This window comes from Vigna unguiculata, chromosome 4 (genome assembly GCF_004118075.2).
Source record: "Vigna unguiculata cultivar IT97K-499-35 chromosome 4, ASM411807v1, whole genome shotgun sequence".
Lineage (NCBI taxonomy): Eukaryota > Viridiplantae > Streptophyta > Magnoliopsida > Fabales > Fabaceae > Vigna > Vigna unguiculata.
Window position 1 is genome coordinate 14749813 of NC_040282.1, and position 16626 is coordinate 14766438.

A 16626-nucleotide genomic window follows, 5' to 3' on the forward strand; every position below is an offset into this window, starting at 1 on the left:
TAAAATTATCTAATTTTAAGTATTTTAAATACTCATAAAATTTAGAATTTCAATTTCATTTAAAAAATTTTACCGAAACATATTTTTGTGACAAAAGATTTAAAATTATAAAAATAAATTATTATCTTTGAATTCTCATTCCAAACGTAGAAGTAATTTGTATGACCCTTTTAAGAGAAATAGAAAGATGCTAATAAGTTGTGGAGCAACTGATTGCAGACATGAAGTTATACAACAATAGTTAGGAGTGTTGACAAAGTAGCTCAAGAAACAATAAACAACAACCAAGTTTAAGATGATATATATATATATATATATATATATATATAAACAAAGTATTGTAATAACATTAATTATCTAATTATACACAACAATTATAAGAAACCTAGTTATAGAAAATTACAAGAAATCAATAGGTTAAATTATAGGAGAATAATTTCTAAACTATCATATGTATGGTCTAGACCATGAAAAAGGTGACACTGCCCACTAAATACTAACATATGATAGTAGAATTATTCACATTAACCTGGTTGCTCAAGCATGAAAAAATGAGAAACACCAGTGTTGGACAATTTTCCCTACTACACAAATTGTGTTTTGCCAACTTCTTTGTTTTTTCAACAATTGTTGCTGCTGTGATTTTGGGCTATTGAGCTCATTATATCAAGATTTCTTTTTTTGCAAGGATCAGTGAATCGAATCTCCTCCACGCTACTATCCTGTTTCAATACATGGATTCCATGTTTTATTAAGGTTTGGCCTAAACTGACATATCGACATGTAACCTCAGCATGGTTCCATTCATTTTCCAAAAGTTGTTCATCAAAATCATTTTTCAGTTTTGTTTCCCTCAGGTCAAAAACACAAGTACAATCATCCATCATCTCCCAAGTTTGTAACAAATGTTCGTTGCCATTGATGATCACAATGGGTGACATGAGTCTAAATGTGCTATGGATCACCAAGGGTCTGTATTTACAACCTTTTGACGAGGAATACTCACACATTCGTTCCATTGCAAGACAAATAACCATGGCTGGGAGTTTGCCATGAAACCAAAAACAAATTGGCACTTCCAACGTTTGGAACTCAAACCACTCTACAATCTTGGCTCCTGGCAAATAAAAGAAGGTGCTTCCAGCCTCATGCAGTTCCTATTAATCATAAACAATTTATCAAGTTTAGACCCATGATATACAATTCTGATACTAAAAACACCACCTTCAACTCAAAACTTTAAGTTGGGATATATTGATTTCTTCTTATATATTGTTTAACTTACTTGTTCTTATCCAATGTGCAAAATCAATACCTGATTTAGTAACATGCTTCTACATGAGGAAGTCAAGGATATGCAATCTATTGCAGAGAAATATTTCAGGTTTGGAGGAATGCCTTTGATTTCTTGAAGTTGCTCACAAAAGTTCAAATTAAGCCTAGTTAAAAAGTGGAATTCTTTGATGCATTCTGGAATGATAATGAAATTATTCCCTGATAGGTCTAAGTTCTTCATATTGGCAAACCATGGGAGAAGTGTCAGAAAAAAATCATCTGTTAAGTTGCAACATCTGAGTTGAAGATATTGAACATTTGTATAGAAGATTGAGCTCACTTTTTCTACACCTTCATTGGCTTTACAGAAAAGCTCACCTTTCCATTCATTTGCTACAATATCAACCAGTTCTGGCATCATACAAATGCTTGAAAGGGGAACCCCATCACAACCATTTTCCATCACTCCACAACTCAGACACAAATGTAACTTTTGCAGTCGAGTAAGATTTTGAAATGAAAGTGGGAATTTTTTTATAGGAGTATCTTTCAAGTCAAGTTCTCTTACATTTTCCATGTTTCCTAATACTTCTGGAAAGTTTTCAAGACTATGACAATACCGAAGTTTGAGTTGCTCAAGAGAGGTTAACTTGATTGGAGGAAAACTCTTGAGCTTGGAGCAACCTTCTGCATCTAAGATTTTAAGTTTTTCCAAGAACCCAACTGAGTAGTGAAGTGAAGATAACTTTGGACACCAACGAAATGACAAGTTTTCCAAATGTGTTAGACATGATACATCAGGTATTTGTTTTAAATATCGACATTCGTCAAAATTTAAACTTGTCATATTCACAAACTTCTGCAAAAGAGAAAAAAAGAAGAAGAAAATCAACAAAGTAAAAGAGAATTTATGAACATAAATATAACCAGGAAATGAAGTCAATACACTTGCCTGTCTTACTAAGTCATTCAACTCTAGTGATGTAAACTCACAGTATGGTAACTTGAATATAGAAAGTTTCTTTGGATGAAAATCCTGTGGAAAATTCTGTGAAGGATATCTCCACCATTCCATCACTCTCAAAGAATTAGGAAGATGTTTTGGACCTGTGGAGAAATGACCATTTCTGATAATAAGTGTTCTGAGATTTTTCATCTTCTTGAAGGCATCTCCATCCCATTCTATTTCCACTTCTTCAAATGAAGGGAAATCCATGCATATGGTTTCAATCTTACCACTTCCCTTTCAACAGAAAAATCATTAAACAACCACAAGACATGATTCAATATTAGGATTTCAACAAGCATACATAGAGAAGTGTACATACACATTATAAAGCATAAAATACAAGTAATCATATAATATGCAAAAGGATAGTTCCAAGTTAAAGATGAAAAGCCAAACATGCACATGAATCAATCTTATTCACCTTATTGTCTTCTAAAACTTGAACTATATCCTCAAGGAACCATAACCTGCTACGTTTCCCAGGCTCTTTGGGTGATTCTCTACGCACAATTTCTCTACCCATGTCTTTTATCAAATCATGTAGTGTCACTTTACCATCCAAACTAATCTTTATGAGAGATTTTTCAACCAACACATCAATATGATGTTTAATGTTATGACCATGATGAGCACGAAGTATGTCTTCAACCTCTGCCAAGTCATAGTTTTTGAAGAAACAAGCAATGTCAAGAAAAACACTTTGTTCATCTTCTTCCAAAGCATCATAACTCACTTTAAGTGTATCCTGGATATCCATTTTAGGAATTTTCTTGTACTGATCCAAACCACTTTTCCATTGTTCTATGTTTCTTCCAAATAAGTTGGAACCTATCACTTCCAAAGCCAGTGGAAGGCCTGAGGCATAAGTCACTGCTAGATTCAAAACATCCTTGTAACTTGGATCAAAATTTTCAAACTTGAAAGCTTTCCAAGTAAGTAATTCAAGAGCATTTTCTTCATTCAATTCTTTAACCTCATATGTTCTTTCAACCCCATGAGATTTTAACAATTGTTTGTCTCGAGTTGTAATAATGACTCTACTGCCTAGACCAAACCAATGAGGTCTTCCAGCAAGTGCCTGTAGTTGTTCCTCTTTGTCAACATCATCTAGAATCAAAAGAACCTTCTTTTGCTGCAGCCTGTGCTGTATTATAGAAATTCCTTTTTTAACACTTGTTAACTTAATCTCTCCAACTGTTTCAGAAAGAAGGGTGCTTTGGAGATGTAGTAACCCATGTTTACTTGAAGCTTCTCTCACGTTTTCAAGAAAACATAAAGCTTCAAAATGGTCAGCAATGGAATTATAAACTGCAACAACAAGTGTCGTTTTCCCTACTCCACCAAGTCCATGGAATCCTACCATGTGGACAACATCATCAGATCCAACATCTAAAAGCATCTTTACTTGTAGCACCTGTGACTCTAGTCCAACTGGGTAATCCGAAACATGTAAAGCAACACGGTTAATCTTGCTGCAAACCAACTCAACAATCCTCTCAATAAACTCATATTCATATCCTTCCCTATTCAATAACAAAATTTTTTCAGAAGTCAAGCTAAACACTTTATATGCTTTTTTTAATGTTTGTGCTCCAAATTTATCAATATGAAAAGTTTTAAAAGAAAATAATAGGAGAGGAATGGTGTACCCATGTTTGAAATGGTAGCCAGACAAGTTAGCCACTTGATGCAGAGCCATCTTCCATCTCTCAAGCTTTTCCATGTTGTAATAAGAATTTAATTTCTTTTCATGATGAGCCAATGCCTCTCCAAAAGTACCCATGTGGTGTCTCACATCAGAAGGGTCAACTCCATAAAAAACTGGGAAAACCAACCGACCCTTATGCTTGATAAACCTAAGGATGTAATCAAGTTCATTTAAGCAGAAAGAGGAAGATGCATAGTTCTCAGAGAGGATAATGATGAAAATTCTGGAGTCTTGGATTGTGTTCTCAAGTTCAGAGGAAATATGGTCCCCTTTAGGAAGATGGTGGTCATCAAAGAAGCTGTGAATTCCTCTATGACAAAGAGATTTGTAGAGATTTCCTGTAAAACCATGGCGAGTATCTTTCCCTCGAAAACTAAGGAACACATCATATCTGAATTTGTAACAGAAGGAAGAAAGAGATGGTTGCATGACATGAGAAGTGAAAAGAAAGATATTAGGAATTCTAAGTATGAATCGCTATAAAAGAAGAAAAAATTAAAACTATTTGTAGTTATTCCAAATGTAATGTAAGTTTCACATGGAAAAAAAATGACAAAGTTAAGATACAAGGATGTTATCTTCTTTAATTTAGGAACACAACGAGGAACGGAAAAATGTTATCTTCTCCCCCACGTTAAGGTACAATCCTATTATGCATGATAAGTTTATAAGGTACTTAGGAGGCTCTATCTGAACTTTGGGATATGATAACAAACAAATGGTATCCACTGAATTTGAGGTTGGGCTACTTCCTAAGATAAAAGAAGGAATGGAAAATACTTTTTTCTCCTTCATTTAATGCACATTATAGAATATACAAGGCAACGCAATTGCTATAGAAAGATTTTCTATGCTACTTGCCACGCATATTTTATAATTTAAATATCCATTATAAAGTATATAAATATTTTATAATTTAATTTAAAGATAAAATACAATTTTTATAATGTTTTGATAAAGAAAATACATTTAAATTATAAAAAAAAATTAAAGTTAAAAAAATTATAAAAAGTCAATCGAGTATTTTTCACAAGAATAATTTTAACATTTCGTAAGAAAATATAAGATTTAATTATTATTTAATTTTATTATTAACAAATTATATACGTTTATATTTTAATAGAGTGAAACAAAAGGAAAAACATGAAAATATTATTTTTCTAGAAAAATATAGGATTGTATTATTATTTAATTTCAAAATAGAAATGTGTTTTTAATATGAATAAATTATTTCTTTATATATAATTACTTTAAGCATGAACCAGAAGAAAAAGTTATTCTAATTCAAAATAACGTGTTAACGTCAGTCAACAATTCACACAGAAGGGAGAAAAATTGGACCCTAAGTTAGGTAACGTATATTAAGTTAATTAAATTTCGTATGAGTTTAGTCGACACTAATCAATTATAAAATAATTATTTATTTAACAATAGTGTATTCAAGTTAGAGCTACTTTATAATTTTTTTGGTATGACATAGCAACACGAATTTATTTTAAAAAACTAATAATTTATGATAAATAAAAATAAGTTAAAAAGAATGTCTAATATATATATATATATATATATATATATATATATATATATAATAGAAAATTAATAAGTATTACAACTTCACATTCATTTGTAAGGAAGACTTGAAAAGTAGATGTTTACATTTAATAGTCTCGCACGACTTGGAAAACGGATCATTGAATACAGACTAAAGTCATGTGTGTTTCTAACCACAAAACATGAATTGCATTCAAAGATGTAAAAGAAAAGTTTGAAAACCAAAGTAAGAATACATAAAGTAATGGGACACCAATTTTTCTTTTCAATTTTTTCTGTAAATATATATTATTAATTGACAATAAATGATATGATTAACATAATTGATTTTATGTAAGTAAAGTTTTTATATTTTATATTATAATATAATAAATAATTAAAATAAAAATAATAGATGTCAAAGTTTACACATATGTGTAACTTTATTTGAAATATAAAAATAAATAGAATAAATAAATTAATTTAAAAACTATCTTTTTATAAAATAATTTATTTTGATATATTAATATTTAGAATATAACTTTTTATTTATCAAAATTTATAATAACCTTTTATTTTAATTTAAAATTTATCTCAACGTTAGTCTCATAAACTTTTGAATTTGTCACTCATTAGAAGGTGTCCAAGTAACTTTAGTATGTACAAATGCAGTTAAAAACAAAAGGCATAAATCAATTTCATCACAATAAAAAAATGTTTAATATACTAATTCATTAAATTTATGATGTGAAGGCACCTTAAATTATCTCCACCATATAGTTTGGACATCTTTAGTGATAGCCTCGTGATAATGTGATAATGTTGGGTACTCATAAATTGCAATCTAATGGCATGTCTAATTGTCTAAATGACATGATGATTAGACTTTCAACTACAAAATAGATTTTCAACTACTTTGTGCGAAACATTAAATTTCAAAACTAAAATGAAATTCAATAATGAAGTAGACTTACCACTTGTTTCCATGTTTTTTTTTTCTTTTATTTTTTTTAATAAAATTAACAACATTAATGTTTAACATGAACTTATTTGGTAAGTAGATTTACCATTTATGCATTCATCACATGATAACATCTTGTTATCATCGTGTTGCCTCTCCTCATTAGAGATAAATCAAGAGTTTTAAAAACCTAAAACAAATTTAAAAATAAGACATTTTATTTAAAATTTATTTTTTAATTTTATTCATTTAAAATTATCTATTAAATTATCTTAATAATTCTATTTAACATTTATTTTTCAATAAATAATAAGAGTAATCTATTTAATCTTTGTAAAGACATGTTGATCTTAAATAAATTTTTATTATCTTTAGTTTTGATAAATTCCTCTCATTCGAAACAACTATTGTAACGTTCCATTTAATCAATAATCCCAATTAAAGGAAATGTCACACAGATAACATAGTAGCGCGGTCTTGGAGCATAAACACTACTCCTTACAATATTCAAGGCACACATCGATGCCAAAGCAAAACAAGATACAAAGTTCAACAGTAACACAATTGAAATTTAAAGGACAAACTAATGCATGGGCCATAGCCCTATAATAAAGCCCAACACAATAGCATCCAGCCCAGGTGGGCTACGCAGCGGAACCATCACCTCCTTGTTGACCACGGGTGTTCCTCGCATCTGCTCACATTAATAAATTGATGATCATGGCGAAAAAGAAAACCACACATACAAGACATACAACAAACAACAAAAGGGTAAGCTAGAGCCAAAAAATAGTTTTATCATGCAATCATATACACTTTCATAGTCAATTATACATACATCACCCAAGCATGTTATGACCTTCCAAACAATACACTAAGACTCGACTCGACTCATCCGGATACGTATAATTTAGTTAAATTCAGCAATTGCTTGTACTTGTGGTGGATTCCCTGCTCTACCGAGCTGCTCACCCCGAGCTAAGTGTTACAATGTCTCAACCCCCACACACAAGTTTAGCCCTTAATGAATTTTAGGTCTCCTGCTACTCTCACCACAAGAGTCTGTCTGCTCTATATGAGACTAATTGACTCCTTAGAGCATCAAGATGCAACCTTACCTTGAATCCTTACTAAATCATAAAGATGAGGCACCACCATGAGCTCCCACTAACAGGGGTCATGGAATTACGTCCCGACCACTGAAACACCACAATGAGGTCTCACTTAGAGGCTCATGGAATTACGTCCTGACCACATGCCAATAATATTCAACCAACCAAGTAATATTTATCATGCATATAAATCTCATGCCAACCTTTATAATCAATCCTCATTCACATTCCACGTTGAATCCATTCCAACTCATCCTTCCCAATCCATGAATATAGAAGTGTATTTCATACTGACACCATGCCACTTTGATAACCAACCATCCCATTTAAATCACATGCCAAGATCATACTAAACCTATCATTCATAATCCATGAACCATATCACTCATGCATAATCATTCATCTCATGCTTTTAACATAACAATTCAATTCAAGCAAATGCCAACTATCCAAGAATAGAGAAGCAACAAAATAGTCAAGCACACTCGCCCAGCTCCTCGCTCAGGCTGAAAGGTCTCGCTCAGGAGAGCTCTTTTCGCCTAGGCGAGAGCTCGACTTACATGAACAGTGACCTTAAGTGCATTCTCAATTAGGCAAGACTCCCCTTGCCTGAGCGAGACGTTCGCTCGCTCAAAAATAGAGTTGGTAGCCTAAGCGACGACTCACGTAAAATTGCCTGGGCAAGCCTCTGTTAATCTCGCCTAGGCGAGGCAGGCTCGCTTGGGCGAGAAAACCAATGCTCACCACTGTTCTCTCGTGCATCAGTCACACACACACACCCAAGTAGTTCAAATATGCAATCCCAACAGTGCATATTCACACACAGTCCATTCAATCACGAAATAAACGAAAAATAGGTAGATTTCATGGAACATACATAAGGATCTAACTTCCCTTACCTGGAAAGAGCTAGTACAAGACATCGACGCTGAACCATGGAGCACATCCGCTCTAGGATTAGATTTGTGAGCTGGAAACAGTGAGCAAAAGTGGGTTTATTACAGAAACCATAACAATGACCACGAAACTAGACCAGAGATGGAAAAACTATGAGTTGAAGAACACTTACGTGAGCAGAAACGAGGTCGAGCTAAACTTGAATCTAATTAAACTTCGAAACCCTAATAGAGCACAGTTCTTGGTAGAGAGGAGTAAGGCAGCTCATTTCTGAAAGTGAGAAGAGTTAGTAGCGTTAGGGCAGTTTAGGGTCTGGTTTCCCTTTGGGCCAACTGATTTGGGCAACCCCTTTAAATTAGGGTAGAATAAAAATTAGAGAAAATATAGTGGGCCTTACAACTATAATTAAATTGTTAACATTATTTTATAAGTTATATATGCATTTGGAAAACAATATATTATTTTTATATAATTAAGAATGTCAATTGATTTATTATTTTTCAAACCTATAATTTCTATGAAGATATTTAATCATGAAAGTAAGTCAAATCCATTAATATCCAACATATTATCGTGTTTTAAAGTTTTTTCAAAGTTTAAGCATTTTTCTTTCCAAATTGTACAATCTAGTGACTTTAATTTTTTAATATTAAATAAAAAATCAACAATATTTTCATATATTTTAAATTGTTTAAATCTACTTTGAAGTGCGGCAATTGCTTTATGTACAATATACAAAAAGTAATCAATTCTAAATGATTCTACAAGCTGAATTCGACTTAGGAGTTACTTAATTAATTTCAATTTTATTTGTAATTGGTAGTTAGGAGTTATAGCTGAAATTAGAAAGAAAAAAAAATGAAAAATTTATGAGACACAACTCCACATTTGACAAACAGAACCATTTAATTTCACCACACCACATTTCACTTCATCTCCCATATTCTCACCGTGCATTTCATAGATCTCGAACAATCACTCCTTTTTCCTCTCTTTTCTTTGCCTGGATTAAAGACACCCACACTCTCAAGTGTTGTTCATGCTCATCTCTGGTTGGTCGGTGCAACTTCTTGATGTAATTGAATTTCTTTCCATTGAATTCTATTTTTCAATAGTTAATTCAAGTTCTTCAACTTTTATTACATTCTTCTATTGTAATTTTTGAATTCAATTAATTGTTATACATTTTCTCTTTCATGTTCACACGTACCAAACATCCAAAATATGTACAAAGCTTCTTTTACCAACTATGCTATACCCATCACCTTTACTTAATATCTTCTTTACTTAAATTAAGGAATCAACATAACAAGGCTCTAACCAACTATGCTACTCTTCACTTTTATTTATGTCCTTACATATTAATTCAATTAATATTCCTCACATCTTATTATTATCATAGAAATATAATTATTTTTGCCGGGTCTTACAATTTGAACAATAGAATTGCAGTTCCATGTACTTGTGATTAATGAAGTTCCATGGATGCCAAAACATAACAAAGTTTTGTTGTCCTTCCTATTCATCCATCCTTATAAGTAGAGATGTCAAAATGGGTTTCAACTTGTGAGCCAACCCGGCTCACCACGGGTTCGAGCCGGGTTGGGTTGAGAAAAATTCAACTTTTTTCAAAAGTGGGTTGAACTCAACCCGGCTCACTTAACCCACGGGTTAAACGGGTTCGAGCCGGGTTGAAGGTGGGTTGGCCCACTTAACCCACCAACATTTTTTTACAACTTTTTTAAATTTTTTGTTAATTTTTTTTTAAAATTTTTTGTTAATTTTTTAAAAATTTTTTTTTAATAATTATTTACTACTCCTATTATATTTGTTCACAATTTCATATTTTTAAATGCTAGAATGTTGCTTAATTATATTTGAATAGTTTGAATGTTTTATTAATTTGATTGTCAAGTTATATATGTTGATACTTTAATCTTTAACTATAATCTTTATAGTAAATTATTCAAGTAACCGTCTTATAAACAACTTTTTTCTAAATTAGCATGAAAAAAAGGTATAGTTTTTTTATTTATATTTTGTTGAATAGCATGACAGAAAATTTGTAATATTAGTCATGCTTTCTTAGATTATATGGATACTTTCTTGAAAATAATTCTTCATATATTAGTGATGAGCATGATCAAAACATTGGTTCTTGATTTTACTATGATTGTCATCTCATGGATTACTTAAAAATTTATTTAAATATTTGAATACTAAAAAATAAATAAACAAATAATTTTTTAGGTGGGTTGGTGAGCCAACCCACTTAATCCACCAACCCGTGGTGGGTTGAGCCGGGTTAAAAAATTTCTGGCTCACCATAAAGTGAGCTGGGTTGGGTTCACTCATTTTCAACCCGGCTCATGGTGAGCCAACCCGTGTGAGCCGGGTTGGCTCACTTTGACATGTCTACTTATAAGTTAGCTTCTTGAGTTTTCTTAGTAGTAATTCTTTTCACTCGTTTTGGTCGTGAAAAAGATACCATGATGTTGCACAAGATGATGATAATGATACGTGAGAAGAGAATGTGAAAGAAGATGTGAACAGCGACACATAGGATGCACGAGCACAACAATATTAAAATAGAGGCAACAAAAGTTTGAATTTTGGGTCTGAATGTTAGGGTTACAATTAAGAAGAACGTGTTAGAGAGAATGATGGAGTCTGTGTAATGGAGTGGGTGAGATTAAAGTGATGCAGAAAACGTTAAAATAGTTTCAAAGTGGTTTTGGAAAAGTAATTAATTTTTGTCAATTTCATTTAGTAGGAATAAATGTGATGCAGGAAAAATTGATCAAAGCTATATAAAACATCATATTAAGCAATCAATCACATAAACAAAATAGCATAGAGTATAGTAGAGCAGGACACATGGCAAAAAACAAGAATTTAATTGATATAGAAACTAATCTAATCAATTAATACAAAAACATTTACAAACAACAGATAAAAGAATTATATAATTTAATCGATTAAACCATGAGATAATTGATTACTACAGAAACAAATCAGACCAAGTAGACAAAGAACATATTATTAATTGATTAAATTTGAACATAATCGATTATTACAAAAATAATTCTAAGGCAATCAGGCATAGTACTAATAATTAGTTAATTATTTGAACGATTAATATATGCATAAACATAAAAATTGCATACTTTTAAGTTGTTCAATGTCTAAAATGCCTAACTCATTTTTAATTGTATAAAATCTCTCTCTAGATAAAGGCATGGTGACAATGTCACTAATTAATTTAGGGTATCTATATATTCAATTTTATATTTTCCTTGACTACATAATCCCTAATGAAATGATATTTGTCGTAATCTCAGAAAAAATTGTGACGAGACGACGAACCTAAGAAAACATGCTAAAATATATAAATTTAATAAAAGGAGTTGCCACCATAATTTTAGGAAAATTATGGAAAATCTAAAAATAAATGGTCTGTAGAACCGGATCAAGTTCGGGAGTCGGTTACGTGTGGGGAATGTATTAGCACCCACACGTTCGTCTTAAGATGGGTTCCCTTTAATTAAGTGTACAAGATTAATGTAGTTTTAATATATTTGTTTTTCCAAAAAATCAAACAAAACATGCAAATATGAATAAAGAAAATATTTTTTAAATTTTATTTTAGCCTAATACGGTATTTGACCTTGTTCCTACGTATTATCATTCAAAATAAGAAATCAGGTTATGTAGTTCTTTATAAAACAAATTATAAAAAAAACTTAAATTGGATTAATATCTTTTTCTTAATTTTAAATTTTAATATATCTATATTATTTATCAAGCGAATCTGAGACTTAACATGATGCTTTACTTGATAATTATAGTTTTTACTCGATTTAAATAAAATTTAATTATCATATCAAGTCTCGGACTTACTTGGTAGCAATGGCGGAACTTGGAGAAAATATTTAGGGGTGCCAAATTATATTTTTATATATAATTTTCTTAATTAAAAAAAATTATTTCTTTTACTTAAACCATGCAATTCAAATTTTTCAATTTTTAATCTTTCTAATTTATTGAATTCTCATGAATGAGTATTCTAATTTTTATTTCAATTGAAGACTATTCAACTAATTCATTACATGAAGTTGAAAATATAAAATATCAATGGGTTATACTAATTTGAGAAAATATAATTAGGCTTCATGCCAATTTCATACAAAAAATTCTTAAAATCATAATTAGGGTTCATACTAATTTGGGGAAACTTAATTTGGGAGAAATATCGTAATAGAAGAATCATAATCAAACATACATAAATCATACTAGGATACTTATTCATGAGATCGTGTGAGTATGCATTATTTATCTTCTATGTTTTCCAATTTCTTTTTCCTAATTTGTCTTTCTTTTATTTCACACTTTTTTGATGACTTGTTTTGAAAAACCTTATAACCAGATATAAAACTTTAATCTCTTTAATCCAATTATTAATCAATCAAATTAATTTTTATTTTACTTTTTAAACACTAAAAATAATATATATATATATATATATAACTTAATAAAAATAATATAATAAAATAAATTTTAAATATTTATATATACATATATATATAATAAATTAAAAGTTTGGGGGAGCCATGGCTCCCCCTAGTCCCTAAGTAGGTCCGCCAATGCTTGGTAGTTGTAGCTTTTAACGATTTAAATAAAATTTAATTATCATGTTAAGTATCAAACTTACTTGATAATTATAGTTTTTATTCGATTTAAATAAATTTTAATCATCATGTCTAGTTTCGGACTTGCTTGATGGTAACTCTTTATCATGTTAAGTCTCATATTCGCTTGATAAATAATATAGATATATTAAATTTTAAAATTAAGAAAAAAATATTAATCCAATTTAAGTTTTTTTATAATTTGTTTTAAAAAGAACTACGTAACCCTGATTTCTCATTTTAATCATCATGTCTAGTCTCGGACTTGCTTGATGGTAAGACTTAACATGATAATTAAATTTTATTTGAATGAAGTGAAAATTATAATTATCAAGTAAGTCCGAGACTTAACATGATAATTAAATTTTATTTAAATTGAGTGAAAATTATAATTATCAAGTAAGTCCGAAACTTAACATGATAATTAATAATCTTCGACGTTGAAAGTTTACAAAAGGAAAAATTGATTTTATATAAAACATGTATCATCAAATAAAAACATGGAAGCAAGGTTGTAAATATCAAAATGGGGTGTACAAAACCTAAATTTTAATAACTATTAAATGAATGTAAATACCAAGGGGTGCACAAAGTCATCAATTGTGTTAATCCAAAAATAATGAAAAACTTAGATCATAGTTATCATAAAAAGGGGTTCACACAACAAATATTAAAGGTTGTTCTTATCTTTAATTATTTATTTTATTATTATTACCGATTTACTATATCTAGGGATGTCAATAGGGTGGGTAGGGTACGGGTACTAGCTCCCCCGTACCTTACCCGCTGGATAAATATTTGCCCTATACCCGTACCCATATCCGTCGGGTATCTATTATGCGGGTACCCACCTATTTTTTCATATTCGCGAGTACCCGCGGGTATTTACAAAATTATTTAAAAAATAAATATTTAATCATAAATTCAAATAAAATAAAATAAAATACATCACTGTCATAAATTTTAAATAAAGTTCAAATATACTCAAGTTCATGAAGTCCAAATAATTATAAAAGTAAATATAAGATGACGTTCAACACAATGAAAATTCTTTAATTAGTGTTTTGATCAAAAAGTCCACTTTCTCCAATTGATTCCTAAAAAATAAACAAAATAAACAAATAATAAACCTCAATTGTCATGTGTCAAGTATTCTTATTTTGATTCCATCATTTGACAACAAGCATACCATAAACGTCATTGTCTATATAGGATTTAATGTATATGCCCAATTTCAAATAAAGGAAAGAGGTGTACTTGGAAGAAGACAACATACCAATACTTGAAGTTTGAAGAATGAAGACAAAAGACAAGATGTGCAACTTATAAAAAATTAGACCAATTTTTTTTTTACTATATATATATATATATATATATATATATATATATATATGAGGGTACTTTTGTGAATTAAAGTTTAGCGGGTACGGGTATCCACGAGTATGGATACTATGATACCCATACCCGCCCCGCTAACATGAGGGTATCAAAAATACTCGTACTCGCAAGTAGCGGGTATCCATTTTTAATATCCGTTTCCTACCCGTTGCGGGTTTTATCCGCGGATACCCGCGAGTACAGATTTTTTTGACATCCCTAACTATATCTTTTAACAATTTCCATTTTTTTTACTTTGAAAACATTAAAGCTTAGAACTAAAAGAAAAACAAAACTTAGAATTAAACCCAAAAGAATCAAACCCTAAATTAAAATATTAGAATTCCCAAAACTAAAGGAATCTGAAACTGACGCACACCATCTTTTCCGTTAAACCACAAGTTATGCTGTACACTACCCCCACAACCAAGCTTCCTTCACCAGCGACCATTTCCGGCCACCTTCATACTTCGCCGACGAACTAGAGCCCGAGATCGACACGTTCTGAATCGCAGAATCAAAAACCTTCTTCGCACCCAAAACTTCTCCTCCGTCGAACCCTAATCTTCCAACAACATTTTTGGCCTCCTAAACCACCAACACTGATTCTTACCCGACCAATGTCATGTTTCCAGAAACATTTGGAACTGAACTGATGAACCTCCTTACGTCAAAATGGAGAGGAGGAGATCCATGGAGACAGCAGAAATGCAGCTAGAATGAAGGAATGGAGTCAAGCTTGAAGTCTCTTGAAGCTACGAAATTATGGTGGAGATGAAGCCTAGAAAAGAATTCTATTCTAGAGAAGGTGATAAGTCCATCTTCAAGAGTAAGGAAGCCAAGAAGAAGCCATGCAGAATTGATGAGGCTTCCATGGAGAAGGATGAAGGTAAGAAAGCTAGAAGATGAGAGGATAAGTGATGCAGAAATGGTGTTTGGAGAAGCTCTCAAGTGAGATTGGGCCAAAACTCAAGGAAGGGGGCTATAGGAAACCAAGAAGGAGAACTCTAGCCTAAGTTGATTCACAAAAAGAGAGGAGTCTGGAGTCATCTCAATAGAGTTTCTCTACTATATTCATGAATGAAAATACAAAGGTCCTAAGCTTTCTATTTATAGTAAAAAAGGAGAGTCAAGTGGTCTAGAAAAATGGAGGGAAAAATGATCTAGAATGTGGTATTTGGATTCAAAAAGAGAACATGAGGCAAGTGTGACTTGCCCCCTAAGCAAGTCACAAGGAACTTGCTTCTAGGCGCATAAGAGAAGCTTGGTGACCAAGCTTTGAGCAAGAAGGATCTAGATCCTCTTGAAATGCGCTATCCCTCTTGTTGGGCCAATTTCAAGCTCAACTCTTCTTTGGTCCAATTCTCTTCAAGGCCCAAAAATCCTCCAAGGCCCAATACATGGCCCAAAGAAAACCTATTCTACAAAGCCCAAAATACAAGGCCCAAAATAAATCCTAATCTAGTATTTACAAGCAAAATGTCCTAGGCTAGGTCTTCACATCTTCCTTGGCCCATGTGAAGTTCATCTTGGGCCTTGCATGCGCATTTAAGGCCCATTCCTCTTGTATTCTCCTAGCCATGGCTCTTGTTGTAGGTCCCTTGGCTCGAGGCATCTCATCATCCCCTCCCTCTTGAGAAGGATTTGTCCTCAAATCTGTTTCTGCCTCATCATCTGTACCACCTGCAAAAGGTATTAAGTCAGCAACATTAAAGGTGGCATGCACATCATAGCCTTCAGGCAACTCTAGCCTATACGCATTATCATTTACTCTTTTCAGCACTTTAAAGGGACCATCACCTCGAGGCTAAGTTTAGACTTCCTTTGCTTAGGAAATCTATCTTTTCTAAGGTGTAGCCACACCCAATCCCCTTCTTCAAAAATCATTTCCCTCTTCCCCTTATTGTTGTACTTAGCATACCTCTCTGTTTGTTGCTGGATTTCTTTTAATCTTCATGCATTTTCTTAACAAAATCAGATTTTGCCACCCCTTCTTTATGAATAAAATCAAAAGATGTAGGAAGTGGTAGCAAGTCCATAGGAGTGAGAGGATTAAAGCCATAAACAAC

At 31.8% G+C, this 16626-nt stretch overlaps 1 protein-coding gene across 5 annotated transcripts; it reads right to left on the bottom strand.

The window, feature by feature from the left end:
• Window positions 1-369: 369 nt before the first annotated feature.
• LOC114181098 (TMV resistance protein N-like) lies at window positions 370-4706 on the bottom strand. Of its 5 annotated transcripts, XM_028067440.1 has the most exons (6): window positions 4560-4706; window positions 3934-4351; window positions 2706-3807; window positions 2228-2518; window positions 1316-2134; window positions 370-1157 (listed from the first exon to the last, which is right to left on the bottom strand). In XM_028067440.1, the coding sequence occupies exons 2-6, from the start codon at window positions 4065-4067 to the stop codon at window positions 621-623; spliced, it is 2883 nt and encodes a 960-aa protein (XP_027923241.1). In that variant the 5' UTR covers window positions 4068-4351; window positions 4560-4706; the 3' UTR covers window positions 370-620. The 5 variants fall into 5 exon arrangements, with proteins under 5 accessions (XP_027923241.1, XP_027923240.1, XP_027923243.1 ...); XM_028067439.1 differs by having other exon boundaries at window positions 3934-4706; XM_028067442.1 differs by lacking the exon at window positions 4560-4706 and having other exon boundaries at window positions 2706-3715; window positions 3934-4051.
• Window positions 4707-16626: the final 11920 nt, after the last annotated feature.